Raw genomic sequence first — 20,088 nt, 5'->3', positions numbered from 1 at the left:
TTAATATTGATGGGTGCCCACTGGTCGGCATTGACATGGTGGACATGTTTTCATGCTATACAACTGAATTTCTCAGCGATCAGTATTCATAGTTCATTTCATCAATCCTTTCCACATCCTGTTGAATTTTCTCTCTCCTCGTTATTGCCACAAATTAATTCTTGCCGTGTCGAGCACGGTAGCGCAGCGGTAGAGTTGCTGCTTTACAGCGAATGCAGCGCCGGAGACACAGGTTCGATCCTGACTACGGGTGCTGCACTGTAAGGAGTTTGTACGTTCTCCCCGTGACCTGCGTGGGTTTTCTCCGAGATCTTCGGTTTCCTCCCACACTCCAAAGACGTACAGGTATGTAGGTTAATTGGCTGGGTAAATGTAAAAATTGTCCCTAGTGGGTGTAGGATAGTGTTAATGTACGGGGATCACTGGGCGGCACGGACTTGGAGGGCCGAAAAGGCCTGTTTCCGGCTGTAGATATATGATATGATAAAACACTACCTTTTCAACTTCACATTATAACTGCACCTCTGCAGTAAAACATTCATTGTCAAGAAGTGGTGATTTTCAATCCTCATTCCCAAATATCATTTATAACCCTCATTCCCAAATATCACGCTGTTTTATGTCATTTGCCCTTATTAACGTTGAAAATTCTAATATTATTACGAATTTGAATACAACTCCAAATTCACGTTTTCTAATTCATCTATTAGATGCTACCTCATTCATTCTCTGAAACTATATGTAACAATTTCTTTCTCCTGTCCAGATTTTTTAAAGCAATACTTCCTTTCCTCTAATTTCATTCTCTTAAATGTAATGTTCTACATTGTAATGAGGTTGACCAACTGCATTTTTCCATCCACTTTTGGTGCCTATGAACATGTTCAGTCTCGTCAATTGTAATCCTTCTGAAATCTAGATGAAAGCACACAAAATGACTTTTGAGATTATTGCCATCCTGTGAAGATGCATACATTCAGTATATAAGATTAGACATGAACATTTGAAAATCTATTGATGGACATGTAAATTTTCCTGCGCATGATCTGAGATATGTAACTTGAGTAGTTGTAATCTGACCTGTGTTCTTGGTAGGATCTATTTTATTGAGGTAACATTAATTGTGAAAAGTACACAATTTTAGGCTGGCATAGTAATCAAAGAAGTTTTGTGTATCTTAGTTTCATTGAGCTTGAAATATTCTTTCTTCCCTTGGTACATTTATAGCTGATTAATGTTGCCAAACTAAACATAATACAAATGACTGAAATTCCAGTTACATTGATTCAAATATTTTGAATAAGGGAAGGCCATTTAGAATAGAGGTGAGGAAAAACTTTTTCTCCCAAAGAGTTGTGAATTTGTGGAATTCTCTGCCTCAGAAGGCAGTGGAGGCCATTTCACTGGATTCATTCAAAGGAGAGTTAGATAGAGCTCTTAGGGCTAGCGGAATCAAGGGATATGGGGAGAAAGCAGGAACGGGGTACTGATTGTGGATGATCAGCCATGATTACATTGAATGGCGGTGCTGGCTTGAAGGGCCGAATAGCTCATTCCTACACCTATTTTCTATGTTTCTATGAAATGTGATGTAAACTACTTTTATTTATGCTGTGGAGGAGAAAATGTATTAATTTTGGTCATGAAACTGGATATCCTTGACCTGGTGAATTGCACATAGGTTCACTTTGTCACAAATTAGTTTCTTATTTAAACGCCCCTTGATGAGCTGTCAGAGACTGCAGCCAGGCAACTCTGAATAATTGAATGTGGCATTGGTGAAAAGAAAATGAAAATAAGCGTAAATATTGAGGTATGCGGCTTTAAAAAAGGAATGTAACTTCAACAAAAACAATATAAAATGTTCTGGATAACAGCTGGATAACAGTTATTATACCCAGAGCTTTACTCCTTTATGATATTGTTGCTATGTTGTATATTATATTATTATATTAATGTTGCATTTCACAAACTAAAAGATTACCTTCCCTTCCGTCTGACACAGAGAAAAGTTGTCTGTAGTAAAAATAGATTTATATATTTGGTGTTTGTGTCAACTGGAAGGTAATGTCTTCTCGTCATTGATCTGAGAATGATAACTTCCATTCCTTCTCAAGCAGGTATTAAAAAGATGCAAAAGAAAACTTATCATTAGTTTATGATCAAGTTGAGGGAGGCAAACTGTTTTTTTCCCCATTTGATCTATCTCTGTGTTTTTGTTTTTTAACAATTATTTTGATTAACAATCATCCAGCTATCCCATTCTCCCACACCTGAGTGGGTCTCGAGTGCAAAATCTTCTCATCTCCAGCGTTTCGTGAATTAGTGGTACTAACGGTAGTAAATCTGCAATGAAGAAACCTAACAATAACATTCAATGTGTGAAAACTATTTCTCCCATCCATCTGAGCTTGTCTTCACCCCTTGACACTGTCGTCCATGTCAACCTACACTAATCTCTCTCCATCTTCCATCTGAGTGGGACCTTATGTGTTGGTTCTGTTGTACCTTATCCAGTTGCAGCCAGTTTGCTCAACTGTTCCTCCATCCTTGTCATTGATATTTCCCAAAGGCTGATTCTTATTCACCTGCTATTTGTCATCTAAATGCTTCCTGTCATCAACATAATCTGAAAGCACATAATTTGTTTCTACATGCACTTTGACAATACTTAGCTGTTTCTCATCATAACCTTTCTTGACACTCTCCTAGGCGTCTAACTATTAGGATGCTTGGCATTATTTAGAAATAGATGAGGAGAAATTTCCTCCAAAACCTTTGTCATTAGACCAAGCTGCAAAAACTGTTCTGCAGTCACTGATGAAAATGTTCCTGTAGGCAATTATATGAAGCTGAACAAACTGATTTTATTGCAGTTGTAATATTTAACTCTGTGAAATGGGTTTCTGACCATATATCTGTATCGCCACTCAGATTTCTTTAATCCATTCCTGTATACTTTTCATAGATCACTTTTCTGCTTCAGCTTGCAGGTTACTAAATTACTTGCCAATGCTTTTGTTACCTTTTTGACTTGATTGTAATGCACTTTGGTCAGCTTCCCACCTTCCACTCTCCATTTGCTGACTTACATTGAATCAAAAATAAACTATATCATTATTTTAAGATGTTTGTTTTCCTTTGTGCCCTTGCCTCAGATTTTCTCTGGCATATAACCTGCCAGTATTTAATAAGAATGAGTTTTCTGATTACAATAGACTAGTTGGACACATGAATCTTTGAGTAAAGGCATTAGATCCATTGTAAGATTGCACCCAGCAAGTTCAGTTAAACTGCGTGACTTCATTACGAACAATGGATATTTGATCAATTTATTTTAATGTCGCAATCTATATGATCCTTATGATTAAATTGCACAGATGTTTTGGCTAATGTTCTTGTATCAAACATGTCTTTGAGTTGCAATACAGAATGAGGCCATTTGGCCCATGAAGCTTTACCTGATACGTTAAAAGAGCATTTCTCCTTGTTCTGAGCTTTTCCATCCCTGCTATTTGTCTCTAGCCCAGCAATTGTGCATCTGACAAATATGTTCCCTTTTAAGTCAATTCCCTTTTAAAAAATATATTTTGGAATCCCTTTCCATCATCTTTTCTGGTGGAACAATCCAGAACCCAACAACCGAGTAAAACATTATGCTACAATAGAGCATTTGCTAATGATTTTAATTCCATGATCTCTAGTAATTGACAGATTTTCTGGTGCTCACGTTTTTTACTTCATTGAAATCTTTCAGAACCTCCGAGCCACTGGTAATCATTTTTTGTTGTTTTCAAGGAGTACAATTCCAACATTTCTCACCTTTCTTCATAACTGAAATCCCTCAACCCTGATAACATCCTTGTGAATAGAAACTCTGTTCTTTGTCCACTTTTGTTTCACTGGTTTGATGTTCAGTTTTTCACATTACTGTCTCATCAATTGACTTACAGAATTGAAACATTATCTTTCTGCATTTATCTTCCATACCTTTTTATCTTTATGTGTTACAGTAGTTAAGTGGCCCACATGTTTTTATAACCCATCTTATCATTGCCCAGTCTCTTTGCAAGCTTTGCACATTTGAGCATCACATTATTCAGAATTGTGCTATTTATAAAATTAGTTATTTCCAAACTACTATTCCCAAAGTGCATAATTTCATACTTTTCTATAATGAATCCCATCCATCATGTTTATCTTGCTTCTGTCCATTTTATCATCATGCCCATGTCATCCTGAAGCATATATCTATCCTTATCACAATTCAGTATGTTGTTTGCCAGATACAAGTTTCATATTATCAACAAATTTAATGCTGCTCCCTGCACCCGTGTAGGTTGTTGATTACAAAAAAAATGATCCCAAACTGACTCTTAGGGAGCATGACATCTCTCTGCCTGAAACACCCATCCAGCACCATCTGCTGCATCTCGTAAGCAAGCCAATTTGTTCTGCCAGATGGACTTCTATGTTAATGTATTGAGCTGACTTCTGACTGATTAATGTTCTGTTATAAATGTTTTATTACTGAATAGAAATGACAAGATCCATTTCTATTCTCAGTAGTATCATGAATGATGTCTGCAGTTCTGTGCAGCATTCAAAGGAAGGCATAATCTTAAGTACAAAAAGGCATGTTTGATAGAATGATGTTATGTAAGTTGCATGTTTTACAGAAAACAACACTGTTTTGGCACCTGTTTTTGTAGTTTTTGGTCATTGAGTGGATAATTTGAAACTGTACTAAAATTATGTAAACATTTAATTTTCAACAGAAAGGATGTGGGTTTGAAAAGGTTTTTTCCCAAGAGCCTATTGGATTCGGTCAAGGTAAGAAGATCTGTGTTAAAACTATAGACCGAATTGCAGTTTCCTTACTTAATCATCATGATTTGTGGCTTATACCGATGCACACTGCTTATACAAAAAAGGAAAATGAAAGTTCAGAAAAGTAAATGAAATGCTTCGATGATGATATTGAAGCATGCAATATTTTGTAGATGAACAGATGCAGTTAATTCTGGATTATATTTTGAGAAAGAAGTATACAAGAGCAGCCCATTCAGCTAATCGAGAATAGTCTGCCATTTAGTAAGATCATTACTAATCTTCAACTAATAATCATTACTAATCTTCAACCTCTGAACCACCTTCTGATAAAAGCCCCATATTCTTATGCATCCAAAAGTCTTTTCGCATCTTGAGTATATTTATCATATGATCATCTGGAACTTTAACATTTTAAAAAGAAACTTCAGAATCTTTGCACAAAGAGCTCAACATGACTTAATTCTAAATAGCCATTGCTTTCTTCCGAGATGCCAACTTCTAGACAAGTCAGTCTGGAGAAGCTTTTACTCCTTATCCACTGTATGTTCCTTTGTAATTGTTTGAATACAATTATTTTTGTAGACACTGGAGATATTCTGCTGACAAACTAGTGAACGTGTGTTACATCACTTTAAGGAAGTACATCACTTTAAGGAAGTACATCTTCCTTGGGTAAAAATACCTAAACAGCACAGATTAGGTGCACCAAGGCCCAACATCATTGCATAAAGACAGGTTTTTCCTCTTAAATTCTAATATTTCTAACACCAGCAAGCTACTTGCTTCCCTTATTGTTTGCACCATCTGCTAGTTAACTTTGTGATTTTGTGTACAGGGGCATCAGAATCTTTATTGAATGTATACTTTCATCCTAGAGTGGTTATTTTATATGTATTTGCATTATAGTTCATTAGCATTATTCTTGCCCACTCATTTGTCTGTATCATTTCACGCTTCTTTACATCCACCCAATCATTTATTTTCCCATCTAGCTTTGTAAGGTCAGTAAACCTAGCTACATTTTATTTCATCTCATCAAAGTCAGTTTTAACAGCCAGTAAACTTGAAAATGAGCTATTTATTTTAATGGTTTTCTATTCTTCTGCCACTCTTTTATCTATTTTAATGCAGTAACTATGATCCCCAGCTCGAATTTTGTTTAATAAGCCTCTTGTACTTTATCAAATATTTTTGACAAGATAAACTTAATTCCATTTTAGCTACCATGCTGGTTATAATTACTTCAAATTAATTTGTATAAACATATGAGGTTGATGCACATGAACATCTTGCACATGTTGACAAAGTTCAAAAAGTTTTCAAAACACTTAAAAAATATATGCTCTAATTTTGTGTAGACCAACTGTTTCATTATGTGCATTGTTTTTTAAGTAGTTCCATACTTTAAAGTTTCCCATCCCAACAACAATGTTGTTCAATTGGTTGGCTCTTGGAAGTATTTTAAGCCACAACACTAGCTATTCATGTCATGTCATACCCATCAGGAAGTGGCGACGCTGCGCAGCAGCTGCAGCTCACCTGCAGTCCGTTTGTCTTTTGCGGGGTTTTTTTTGGCCTTAATTGTAGTGTTTGGATGTGATGTCGTGTTTTTTGTGGTTGTGTGCTATGTGGTGGGGGGAGGAATTATTAAAAATTCAGTACGGAGTCTCTTCCGAACGGAGACGCGATTTTTTCCCTGGGTCGTGTCTCCGTTCCCGCTGCGGCCTACCATCGGCCTAACACCTGGAGCTGGCGGCCTCCAGCTGGGACCTGAGCTCTGGTTCGCATAGCCCGCGGACCGGACTGTACTTACCATCTACGGAGCTGGCTGTCCTCGGAGACTGTGGTGGCGCTGCGAGTGTAGCTGCGGCTCGCCTTCAGAGGCCTCAGAGGCTTCGGCCGCTGGCCGCGTGGAGGTCGGAAGCTCGCAGGTCCCTGGGTGGGGGCCGACCTCGGGAGCTCCGGCAGCGGCAATGTCTTCGTCTGCCCCGAATCGCAGGGCTTGGGTCGGCCCGTTGCGGACCTTCACCGTCCGGCGCGGCCTGAAATAGGTTGCAGGTTTTTCTCCGCCCGGCGTGGGCTTCCATGTCGGGAGCCCCGACCGCCCTGACGTGGCAATTTCAACAGCCTGACCGCGGGTGAAGACGGCAGGGAAGAGAAAGACATTCTGGCCTTCCATCACAGTGAGGAGGTGACTGGAGGAGACTCACTGTGATGGATGTTTTTTTGTTTTATGTTGGTTTTGTGATTGTGTGTTTTATGGTTTTATTTTATTGCTTCTTATTGTTGACTGTGGGTAATGGAATTTTGTCCAAAAACATGTTTTTGGATGACAATAAAAGCTATTCTATTCTATTCTATTCATTCATTTCTCTGGCATAAATGGAATCAGAGTGTGCAAGCATGTGGAACGTCAAAGAGTCAATCTTGGTACCAGGGAACAAGCCTGGTTCTTCCATTGTCCAATATGGAGAGTGGAGAAAACAATTTGTTTATACATGGATTGATGTAATCCTTTCTTATCTCATGAGGAAATTAACTATTTTAATGTCCCATGTCTCCAACCTCAAAATTACATGTACTGTATTGAAATTCTGCAAACTCAAAGTATAATGGTTTAAGATGGATTTGCATGAGAGATGCACAGATACAGTTCAACATCTCCTTTGCATTGTCTGGATCTTGATCCTGCACTTGTTTGCATTGAATTACCATCCGCCTTTGGCTATTGACTGGGCTCAGCACCAAGTTTGGAGCAATTCTCCCAGCACCAGGATTGAGGGACTTTCTCTCAGAGTATACGGCTCCATCTGGATTTGGATCTTATCTGGATTTGACAGGTATTATTCTGATAGCAGTTCTTCTCATGTCCATCTTGGTATTTCCATCCTGAGCAGGTGGTCATTCTTGGAATGGACATTCTAACAAGCAGGGCTGTTTGTTCTCTCCCTGTGCTCTTGATTCCTGTCTCCTTGCAGTATCTTAATCAGAAAATATTCTTATTGTGTAATCTTAATAATGAGTGTATTTGAAAACCGGATCAAGTTCAAGTCTACTTCATTCAGCATGAATGAGTATACCTCAGTCATCACTAGCTTCTTCACGAAATGCATTGATAACTCCATTCTGACAAAGACATTTTGGGTTTACCCTAACCAGAAAACATGAATGAACTCGCACTGAATGCTGGCATTAATGCATCGCTACAGAATGAGCTCATGCCTTTTACCATTTTGAAGAGGCAAACCAATTTCAAACAAGGTGCATCCCCCATCTCCTGCTGGCTCTATCTGATACATATCAGTGGCAGAAGTCTGATCTGCTTTCAAGAGGGACTTCAATATTGTATCTTGCACTAAACTTGTACCTTTACCCTTAATCTGTTGTCGGCTTGATTTTATTCATGTACAGTCTTTAGATTGGTTAGCACGCAAACAAGACCTTTTCACTGTACCTCGGTACTTGTGACAACACTAAACTGGCTGACCTGGATAGAGTCCCTCGACGGGTTCTGAAACTGTGCGCAATCAACTGGCTCTGCAATCTTGCACCATCCTGTTGTTTACTTGTTGCAGTATTTATCACTCTTGTTTGCATACCATTTATTCTGAGAACTTCATGTGAACAAGGAAATTCATTGTTCTCTAGTGTATATAACAATTAGCTAATATGAATCAGAAAATGGCCTATGCAGTCACCAATGTGACCGGAAGTGACGTGAGAGGACGCTGGCGTTGTTTGTTCGCCGCTTCTCACCACTTCTCTGTTTGTATTAATTTTGCTGTTTTTGGAAAGATTTTCTCTGTTTGCATAAATCCTTCTGCTTGGACTAATCCTTCTGCTTGACCCTCCTGGTATCATCTTCCCAGCTCTTCCACCGCTGCCTCCGCACCCTTGGACTTCTCACTCCTGTCTGTGCTCCTGTCTCTGCTGGCTTGGACTGCTCCCCTGTGGGTTACCTGGATAGCTAGCTAGCTAGCTCCCTGCTAGCCACCGCTGCAGTCATCGAGTTGCAGGTTACTCGCTAGTTGCTAACGCTAACAGCTGCCCGGCTACCTCCTCTGCCTGCACGTCCTCAGCTCCCTATTAACCCTCAGGCTGCTCAGCTTCCTCGGTCCTCCTCATAGGCCCTGCTCTGGATCAGCCTGTTGTGCCTGTTGTGACGTTTTGATCTGCTAGCCCGCGGTAGCCGGCTAACTTCTCCGGGCTCTATGCTCCTTCGCTCCTGCCTGGCATGGCACTGAAATACTTCGCTGCGAGGCTGCTCCAGCTCAACAACCACTCCACTCCGCCATGCATCTCTGCCATCATCAACCTCGGACTTCTACGACGACCCAGATACATCCACAGAGGCTCCGGTCGCAAGGTTGTTTACTCCCAGACCGGTCACTCCATCCCTGCACTCTGGTCAGCTGATCGGACCTCCACTCGTCCATTACATCATCACAATAACGCACACGAGCGTGCCCCCTGTCTAAAAGCCCTGGCTAAATCACCCGTGTCCATCCACACCACACAAAGCAACATGAAGCTCACTCTGTTCAATATCCGGTCCCTCAACAATAAAAGCCACATTCTGAATGACTTCATCCTGGAAAATAAACTGGACTTCCTCTGTCTGACAGAAACCTGGCAACAACCTCTGGAGTCAAGTCAAGTCAAGTCAAATTTATTTGTCACATACACATACTCGATGTGCAGTGAAATGAAAGTGGCAATGCCTGCGGGTTGTGCACAAAAAGAATTACAGTTACAGCATATAAATAAAGTTTATAAGTTACTAAACATAGCACAAAAAGTGTCGACAAAAATTTAGTCTCTGGGGTTATAAAAGTTGACAGTCCTGATGGCCTGTGGGAAGAAGCTCCGTCTCATCCTCTCCGTTTTCACAGCGACCTCACTACACCCAACGGATACTCCTACATCTATAAACCACGCTCGGAAGGCCGAGGTGGTGGGATTGCCGTAATTCACCGACAGGACTTCAAGATCAGCCTCATCTCCATCTCATCTGCTCCTTCATTTGAACACCTGGCTTTCAAACTCTCTGGCCACACACAATTAGTCATGGCAGTTGTCTACCGCCCTCCCAAACCACACCCATCATTCCTTTCTGACTTCTCTGACTTTCTGACCCAGTTCTGTTCTCTCTCCCCCTCAATCCTCCTCCTCGGTGATTTCAACATCCATATGGACTCCACTGACTCCACAATAACCGCTGACTTCACTGAAATACTCAACTGCTTTAACCTCACTCAACACGTCAATTTTCCCACCCATAACCGTGGGCACATTCTGGACCTTGTCTGCTCCACTGGACTAAATCTACATCACCTCTCTGGCTCCGACCCCACCCTCTCTGATCACTTAGCCATCACCATGTCTGTCAACATCCCCAGCTCCAAGGCAAAAACGCAAAATCAACTTCCGTAAGCTGAACTCTGTTTCACCTACCTCGCTCTCATCCTCCCTCTCTGAAATAATGTCCACCTCTCCTTTCGTTGACCTCCACAGCCCCTCTGACCTCACTGACTACTACAACCACACTCTCTCCTCCTCCCTCAACCAGCTTGCACCTATAAAAACCAAAACAGTTTCCTTCACCCACTCTGCTCCCTGGTTTACCCCTGAACTCCGCATGATGAAAACTCATGCCCGCCAACTTGAAAGACTCCGCAACAAAACAGGTCTCACAATTCACTCCCAAGCCTACAAAGACCACCTGCAGCACTACAAAGATGCCCTCTCCCGTGCCCACTCCACCTACTACTCTCAAATAATTCACTCTGGCTCCGGAAACCCAAAAACACTCTTCTCTACAATATACAAACTCCTCAGCCCCCTGGACACCATCTCCCAATCATTCACAGTTGACAAATGCACCACTTTCCTTTCATTCTTCCAAAGCAAAATAGACAACATCTACAGCACCTTAACCACCAATGCACCTGCTCCCCCTCAAACCACCTGCCCCCCCTTATCCTGTCAACCCCTGCCTCAGTTCTCCCCAGTCTCCACCACCGACCTCTCTGACCTCTTCACAGGAATAAAAACTGCCACCTGCTCTCTGGACCCCATCCCCTCCAGCTTTGTCATGGCCTGCCTTCCTGCTCTCTCTCCACTTATCACAGCAACAATAAACTCCTCCCTGTCCACTGGCATCGTCCCGCCATCCCTCAAAATCGCTACTGTTACCCCCATTCTGAAAAAACCTGGTCTCAACCCTGACACCCCAAACAACTTCAGACCAATCTCCAACCTACCCTTTCTGTCCAAAGTTTTGGAACGTGCTGTAGCTTCCCAACTCAAATTCCACCTCTCTACCAATAACCTGTATGAAACTTTCCAATCCGGATTCCGCTCCAACCACTGTACTGAAACTGCGCTCCTCAAAATCACAAACGACCTTTTCCTCTCCTCCGACGCTGGCAACCTCAACATCCTCATCCAACTTGACCTCAGCGCCGCATTTGACACCATAAATCACTCCATTCTCCTCACCCGACTTGAAACCTGCTTTAACATCACCGGCACAGCCCTATCCTGGTTCAAATCTTACCTCTCTGACAGGCACCAGTTCATCTCCATTAACAACTGTAAATCCCCCACCGCTCCCCTCCCCCAAGATGTCCCCCAAGGCTCAGTCCTTGGCCCCCTCCTCTTCATCCTCTACCTGTTCCCCCTTGGTCAATTAATCCGTCGTCATGGTCTCAACTTCCACTGCTTCGCCGATGATATCCAGCTCCTCATCTCCACCAAGTCAATCTCCACCACCACACACTCTACACTGACAAACTGCATCACTGAAATAAAATCTTGGCTTCAATCAAATTTCCTCAAACTCAACTGCAACAAATCTGAAATCATCATCATTGGTCCAAAAACGCTCACCAAATCCACCCAAAACTTCATCCTCAATATTGATGGTCTCCCAGTATCCACCTCCCCTCACATCCGGAATCTTGGAATCATCTTTGATCAAACCCTCTCCTTCGACAAACACATCAAACACATCACAAAGACAGCCTTCTTCCACCTCAAAAACATTGCCCGTCTCCGTCCATGCCTCTCCTCCACAGCTGCAGAAACACTCATCCACGCCTTCATCACATCCCGTCTGGACTACTGCAACAGCCTCCTCTATGGCGCACCCTCAAAAATCATCAGTAAACTTCAATACATTCAAAACTCCGCTGCCCGTCTACTCACCCACACCCCGATCCGTGACCATATCACCCCCGTCCTTTACAAACTCCACTGGCTCCCCATCCCCCAGAGAATCCAGTACAAAATCCTCCTCATGACCTACAAAGCCCTCCATAACCTGGCCCCATCCTACCTGACCGACCTCCTCCACAGGCACACTCCCACCTGCACCCTCCGCTCTGCTGCTGCCAATCTCCTATCCCCCCACATCCGGACCAAACTCAGATCCTGGGGGGACAGGGCTTTCTCCATCGCTGCTCCCACCCTATGGAACTCACTACCTCAAACCGTCAGAGACTCCTCCACACTCACCACATTCAAAACATCACTGAAGTCTCACCTGTTCAGTACTGCCTTCAACCACTGAAGGTCACCCCACCTTCTGTCTCCTTTCTCTATTCGTTTACTTATTTATCTATTTATTCACTTCCCTATGTTCTCTAAATCCCTGTAAAGCGTCTTTGAGTATATGAAAAGCGCTATATAAATGTAATGTATTATTATTATTATTATTAATGTGGGATCGAAGAAAATCAGAAATGCATAATTAAGGGATCTCTTGAATTGCATTTTCCAGTTATGAAAGATCTCAATCCAAAAGTTTTTATTTCCCCTATCTTCCTGTGCCAATCAGTTATCAAAGGTGTCCGTTTCTTTGCAAAGGTAGTAGACTTTGCAGTTGTGCCGAGTACTGCTAGCCTTTATTAATAACGCCAGTTATTTTTCATAATTGTGCTTTTAATTCAGCATTGTTGTTCTTGCTGCTTTTCTTCTGATACTTATTCATATCACCATGCTAAAAATGTAATCCTGAAAAATAATATTTATAAAGATTTTGTGGTTATACAATTCAAAAATCGTAACAGCACTTTGAGGTTGGTAATTAATTTGCCTGCATCTGAAGTGAAACGTCTTTCAATTGCTTTGCTTTATGGTGAATTTCCATTTTCTCTTGAATAAGATTGTAACTGAAAGCTACTGCTTTGCTCATGGAAAATCAATCAGTAAAACCAGTAATTCATTGGTAATTATTTTTATAAACTCGTAAAGAAATTATTAAAGCAGTAGCTCTCATTAATGAACTGGAAAACCAGGGCTTATTAATAACAATATTTAAGATAAAGTTATATTTATTAACAGTTGTGTTTTTCAACTGGATGCATGGATGTATATTTTCATCCAAAAAATCATTAATTCATCTTTCTTCATCAGGCAAAAACACTGAGGAAGTTGATACAGCAGTCTTTTCGCCAGTTTGCCAATTTGAATGAAGAGCAAAGTGTTCTGAAGTTCTTTGAAATTCTATCTCCCGTTTATAGATTTGACAAGGAATGCTTCAAATGTGCCCTCGGGGTAAGCTTTGTACTGAAAACTATGGTTGAGCCATGAGATGGCAGCTGCTGAAATCTTGAGCCAAATACAAACAGTAGATTTTAACAGTTTAAGCAGTATCTGTGGAGGGAAATGGACAGGCACATTTCAAGTCTGAATCCTTTAAGATTGGAGTAGAGGGGAGATTACTGGTATCTCTGTTGTAGTCTGTGGCATATTAGAAAAAACAGGCAGACAACCGAATTCGTTTAACCTCTTTATTCTACTCACCCAGGTGGGAGAGAGTCTAGAAACCAAAGCGTTTAGAAACGCTTAGGAAGCTAGTGTAGTCTCTCTTCCCGAATGCTAACAATTACACATATTTATACCCGAAATACATGTGTCAGTACATTTCCTGTTGCTACCTTATATGGCAAGTTTTACAATGTCCTATAAATCTTTGTGTCTTTCGGGACCTCCGTGTCCGTTGTGTCCATCGTGACCTCTTCTTTCTTGGGAACAGAGGGCAGTCCATATGGCAAGTTGTTCTTCTTAACACTTCAAAGGATGGCTAACCATCAAAGCCTTAAAGCCAGTTGCCCATATCAAAGGATACCCTTAGCCATAAACAGGATGTCCTGGCAACATAATCGAGCTGGAGCTTTTACACCTTTTTAACACCCCTGCAATAAAACCCACGTGGCTACGCTGAATTTGAGCCCTTACATCCCCTCTTTGATTATACTATAATCACAGTCTTTTAAAGTGGTTGATTGACAAATATTTGGCATATACATGGACCGAAACAATAACAGATTAACAGAATCACAACAATTAACGCAATGATACTGCCATAATGGAGAATCGGCCCCCACACATATCCTAAACCAAACCAATCCCATCCTGAAGCATTAATTCGATCTTGGGCTAAATCTGCCCCTATTTTCTTAGTCAAGTCAAGTCAATTTTATTTGTATAACACATCTAAAAACAACCCACATTGACCAAAGCGCTGTACATCAGTTCAGGTACTAAGAACAAACATACAATGGCACACAAACATAACAGCACATACAAAAACAGTTCACAACACCCCCTCAGAGGGCTCAAACGCTAAATGCTCTTTCTATAACCTCAGCGGTACAATTTGCTAATTGTTCCAGGGCACTAGCTAAGTTTCAAATTTCAGTTCCCGCCCGAGCGGTTCCCCATCTTGGGAATATTAGCCACCAAAACCCCTCAAACTCCGATACAGCTCGATTAGAGCTCCACTCTGGATGCTGCAGAGGATGATTTATGATTCGTAAAGGTGGGATCACAAAAGCTAGATAACAGCACCCTGTCCAGGTCTCATAAGATCCCTGATCATACTGTGGCGAAAGTCCTGGTAACCAGACATATGCTCAGCTCCCACATTTTAAGTAAGTCCCATTAAGAGGTCTTGGGGGAACTGCAGTACTGATATGGGTGCATGTGCTGAATCCCACAGACAGACCAACTTCATTTGGTCTAGATCCCATTCTACAGAAACAAGTTGTATTTATTGGTGTTTCTGGAGAGTCATGAGGAGAATTAACTTGTATCCGGGGCCAATTCTCTTGTGTTTGATTAAGATAGGGTCTCAAGGACCACCCATTAAAACATTGAAATCCACAGTCATCTGTTCGGTTATCATAATCCGTACACCAATTATTGGAGCCAGGGCTCTGTGAGTGATTCAAAAAGAACCCTCCGAGCAAATGGTTATCGCTCTCAATACTAGGCAGTAAATAAGTCAATAGTAAAGCGTGCACGGAATAGGAGTAAGGAAAGGTGTTATCCATAAAATAGTTCACCATGACGTTGCTACGCCTGATTAAAAGCTTTGTCAACTTGTAACATGAATTTAAAAATACCTGGACTGAAAGACAAAAACAAAATTCCCATGTAACCTCCAATTTTTCCCAGTCTATTCTTCCCCTCATCTCCTCTCGTCGGGACGACTGATGTAACCCTCGAGTTCGTCTACATCGACCCTGATACAGCTGCTGCTTCTTACATGGAAAACTAAATTCATCTGTCAGGCATTGGAAATTAAGCTGGCACAAAGCATGTCCACAGGGTACAACCCAATAGGCTTGGTCTCTCAATTGTTTAGCTCTGGTCTTATTAAACCATTAAACTATCCTGAGCAGGGTCCTATTCCTTCTGCCTTCCAGGGTATTGTGCCTTTGTCTCCTCTGCACATCATCTGATCGTCTTTACATAAATGTCATGGAGTAAATACAGATTGACCACAATACCATATAATTCTTGAGTGCACTTCCCCTAATAGCAGGAGTAACAATAGGTAAATAGCAACATCAATAGCAAAATCAATCCATCAGCTAAACACATCAACAATAACTAAGCAATACTTATAACTATATACACGTGGCAATTCAATAAAATCAATTTGTAAACCCCAATGTATGTAGCATTTATTACATCCAACATTCCCCTCTTACCAGCATAGGTAAGAGAGTGCACATAATACAACAAAACAGGTAAAAGCGCGTTAGGGACACAAACTTTGCCAGAGGCAGTAACCCAAAGCAAGTCAGATTCGCAAGGGGAACACCCATCCTGGCTCCACTGGTGTCTCTCAGCCTCGGGGGCGTCCCCCTGAAGCTGGCAGAATTCAGAAACACTGGGCATTGCGGTAGTTGCAGAAAACTGCTGTTGTTCGCCTGAAGAAACTAAAATGGTAGGGGTCAAGGCCACTGTGCATGCCAATGTGTCAGCCAATGCATTCCCGAAAGAAATGGGATCCTTGACAGATGTATGCGAATTACATTTAATGACAGCCAAGGTTTTTCGGGAGTGTTAAACTCGCTAGTAGATTTCGGAAAAACAGGACATTTTTAATAGGAGTGCCTGCTGCAGTCAAAAAGCCCCTGTGCTGCCACAGGGTACCAAAATCATGTGCAACCCCAAAGGCATATCGTGAGTCGGTGTAAATATTAGCACATTGGTCAACGCAAAGGTGGCAGGCCCGCGTGAGGGCAAATAATTCAGCCTGCTGGGCAGCATGAGGTGTACTGAAAAAGGCGAGGGTGGGCAGCATCCTCAATCTCTAGCGCCGATCGTGCGGATTCTTACTCGTGGCGCAACTTAACCCTTTGTCTGGGACCTATCCATATTCCCTGATGCTGCCTCATTATTGGGGGGTAGTCCCCAATATCCTGACGGGGAGGGTAGAACCGGGACTGGCACCACCGCAACCGGTGGCTCTGCCTGTGGGGCTCGGACACGTCCAGGGTTCCTCGTCACCCTGGACTCCTGATTACCTAATAAAGCCGCTATATACTCCAGTGGTTCGGATTCTGACTTTTGTTGTTGTGCGGGATATATCCCTTTGGTACCGGTTTAAAATTCACCTCGAGCTCGGGTAGCACGGTCAAGTCTTAGATCATACACCTTCATTTTCCCTCCAACTTCGCTCCCTTGACTCCTGATGGCGCTTCTGCACCCCCTCTTTGATAGTCTCTACATTCCATGTACCTCCTACTGGCCAGGCCTCGTTTCCCAATCTTTTCATTAACGAAGCAAATAAATAAATAACACATGTGTTGTACCGGGGCACCGCCATCACTCTTATCCAAAGACTGTCCCATATGTCTGATTGCCAATTATCCGAAAATATGTTATCAATAAATACTACCAATAAATATTACCAATAAATATTAATTGCACCCAGACCAAGACAATGACAAGAGTGACCGCCCCTTACCTTCCAAATCCGGAACCTTATCCTTATCCTTTTCCTTATCGGTTCGTCTGTGAATCTCAGTTGAACACGAAATCAACCCCAAACGAGGGACTTCAGTGTCTGAAAAACGTCAACGTCCGGGGTCTCGAACAACGGTCGAGAAGTGCACTCTGTCCCCTGCGGACGTGTTTCAGCCACCGATGCCGCTTAGTCGTTCGTGGTTGACGGTGCCAAAGAGATCCTGCCGACTACGCCAAATGTTGTAGTCTGTGGCCTATTAGAAAAAACAGGCAGACAACCGAATTCGTTTAACCTCTTTATTCTACTCACCCAGGTGGGAGAGAGTCTAGAAACCGAAGCGTTTAGAAACGCTTAGGAAGCTAGTGTAGTCTCTCTTCCCGAATGCTAACAATTACACATATTTATACCCGAAATACATGTGTCAGCACATTTCCTGTTGCTACCTTATATGGCAAGCTTTACAATGTCCTATAAATCTTTGTGTCTTTCGGGACCTCCGTGTCCGTTGTGTCCATCGTGACCTCTTCTTTCTTGGGTCAGAGGGCAGTCCGTATGGCAAGTTGTTCTTCTTAACACTTCAAAGGATGGCTAACCATCAAAGCCTTAAAGCCAGTTGCCCATATCAAAGGATACCCTTAGCCATAAACAGGATGTCCTGGCAACATAATCGAGCTGGAGCTTTTACACCTTTTTAACACCCCTGCAATAAAACCCACGTGGCTACGCTGAATTTGAGCCCTTACATCTCCTACCAGCAATCTCCCCTCTGTTCCAATCTTGAAGAAGATCCCTCCACAAATGTTGCCTGACCTGCTGAGTTTCTCCAGTAGTTTGTTCATGCTCTGAGAATTATTTTATTTTATATTACACTGATATGGATGAAAATACTGAATGTAGCAGTGGATTGATTTGGTGGTGCAATGATCACAGCCTTGCAATTTCTATGGTTAATTATACATTCAGGTTTGTGGGATTTTTTTATTCCTTGTGCTTTTTTTGCAGTTTCAGCTTCAGTTTGGAATGCTTTTCTGATTCTTTCCCATTTAACAAGTTGCCCCTAAATGAAGTTACGATATAAGAATTTTTTTTGCATTAAAAATGTTAATTGTTTGTCCATACAATAGAGTTCAATGTTCATATTTTGTCCATACCATTTGCTGAATCCTTCCAATAATGTATAATTGAAAATACATTAAACATTGAAAGCATACTTGACAGTTTAATTTATGGATCAGCAGTCTTTGTAGAAAGAATTAGTATCATATATATCAAGTAGGTTTTCCAGATAATCTCTGTCAGATTAATAACATATTTTAAAATATGCAATCTATTTATTTAGGTTACATGTTTTCAAATCTGTTTAATTTATCCAATTTTCAGTTATGCTACACAAATTTTGTCTGATTTAAATTTTCTTCTTGATCATGCACACTCATCACTTAATATTCCACAAAAATCAAAATGATAACAACACCAGTTTACTCAGGTACTTAAATATCTCTTTCCAAACAAACCTCCCTCATTCCATTCAGCTTGATTACCAGTTGCAATATTATAGTTGCAATCAGTTAAAGGGGTTTCAATATGAAGAATATATTTGACCCCAGAAGAACCAGAATCCACCGTCTGTGTTAAGTACAGGATTTAATAGTTCTTCAATTAATTTTTTTGCCTTATGTCAGTAAGCCAGCACTCTATGGAACTATGCCTTTGGGAAGAGCACTTTAGAGTAATGTTAAAATGTAGAAAAAATACATTCTTGAAACTATTGGGCAAATATAATTTTTCACCCTTTGTTTGGAAAATGCCTTCTGTTATTAAAAATATTATTTATTCAAAATATGAGTCAGATTTCCTGATACTTTAAAGTAATTCTGTTCAATTGTCCTACCACATTATGCTTTCTTTCTCAATCAACCCATCCCCCATCCTTTATCATAACTTATGCTGACAGAATGAGTTGGTCATGCAGAAATTTTATTGGATGCAAACTTCATTTTTACAACTACATCACTATTCTGTTCATTTGTAATTCAGTCACATAATTTCCACTGGCTAACATTGTGCAATTAATCAAGGCATGTAGTATTACTACATCAATTATTTATAAAATGTGACAATGGGTCCACTTTAATCCTCAAGTATCCAGTGAAATATTTCACTAATGAATGAGAATGAAGATATTGCAAGTTATTCCCACGGTGGATGAAATGTTGATTATGTCAAATTACTAAAGTCTGTCCTATGATGAAATGTCACCTTGCTTGCTTCAGAATTGATAATATATTTGAAAAAAAGAGTACAGTTCGTACTTTAAGTAGATGTAGATACAAGGAACTGCAGATGCTGGTTTACAAAAGAAGACACACAGTGCTGGAGTATCATGGCAGATCAGGCAGCATCTCTGGAGAACATGAATAGCTGATACTTCAGACTAAATGTGAGGGGTTGAAGAAAGCTGGAAAAGAGCAGGGGCAGAATAAAGCCTGGCAGGTAATAGATACAGGTGTGTGTGTGTGGGGGGGGGGGTCATAGGCAGATGGTGGCCAATTAGGAAAAGGGGAGATGCAACGTGACCTGGGTGTCATGGTGCACCAGTCATTGAAAGCAAGCGTGCAGGTGCAGCAGGCAGTGAAGAAAGCGAATGGTATGTTAGCATTCATAGCAAGAGGATTTGAGTATAGGAGCAGGGAGGTTCTGCTGCAGTTGTACAGGGCCTTGGTGAGACCGCACCTGGCGTATTGTGTACAGTTTTGGTCTCCTAATCTGAGGAAAGACATTCTAGCCTTAGAGGGAGTACAGAGAAGGTTCACCAGATTGATCCCTGGGATGGCAGGACTTTCATATGAAGAAAGACTGGATAGACTAGGCTTATACTCGCTGGAATTTAGAAGACTGAGGGGGGATCTTATTGAAACATATAAAATTCTTAAGGGGTTGGAGAGGCTAGATGCGGGATGATTGTTCCCGATGTTGGGGGAGTCCAG

The 20,088-nt window shown here is 41.4% G+C and overlaps 1 protein-coding gene across 25 annotated transcripts in view; it reads left to right on the top strand.

The window, feature by feature from the left end:
• LOC144592691 (focal adhesion kinase 1) overlaps positions 1 to 20,088 on the top strand; it is a 359,949-nt gene that overhangs the window by 193,285 nt on the left and 146,576 nt on the right. For all 25 annotated transcript variants that reach the window (XM_078397517.1, XM_078397532.1, XM_078397534.1 and 22 more), the window contains 2 exons: positions 4,779 to 4,833; positions 13,252 to 13,392. In XM_078397517.1, the coding sequence (XP_078253643.1) occupies positions 4,779 to 4,833; positions 13,252 to 13,392 (196 nt within the window). The remainder of the gene's footprint in view (positions 1 to 4,778; positions 4,834 to 13,251; positions 13,393 to 20,088) is intronic.

Source organism: Rhinoraja longicauda, chromosome 4 (assembly GCF_053455715.1).
Source record: "Rhinoraja longicauda isolate Sanriku21f chromosome 4, sRhiLon1.1, whole genome shotgun sequence".
Lineage (NCBI taxonomy): Eukaryota > Metazoa > Chordata > Chondrichthyes > Rajiformes > Arhynchobatidae > Rhinoraja > Rhinoraja longicauda.
The sequence above is the reverse complement of the archived record's forward strand: the minus strand, read 5'-3'. Positions and strand labels throughout refer to the sequence as shown.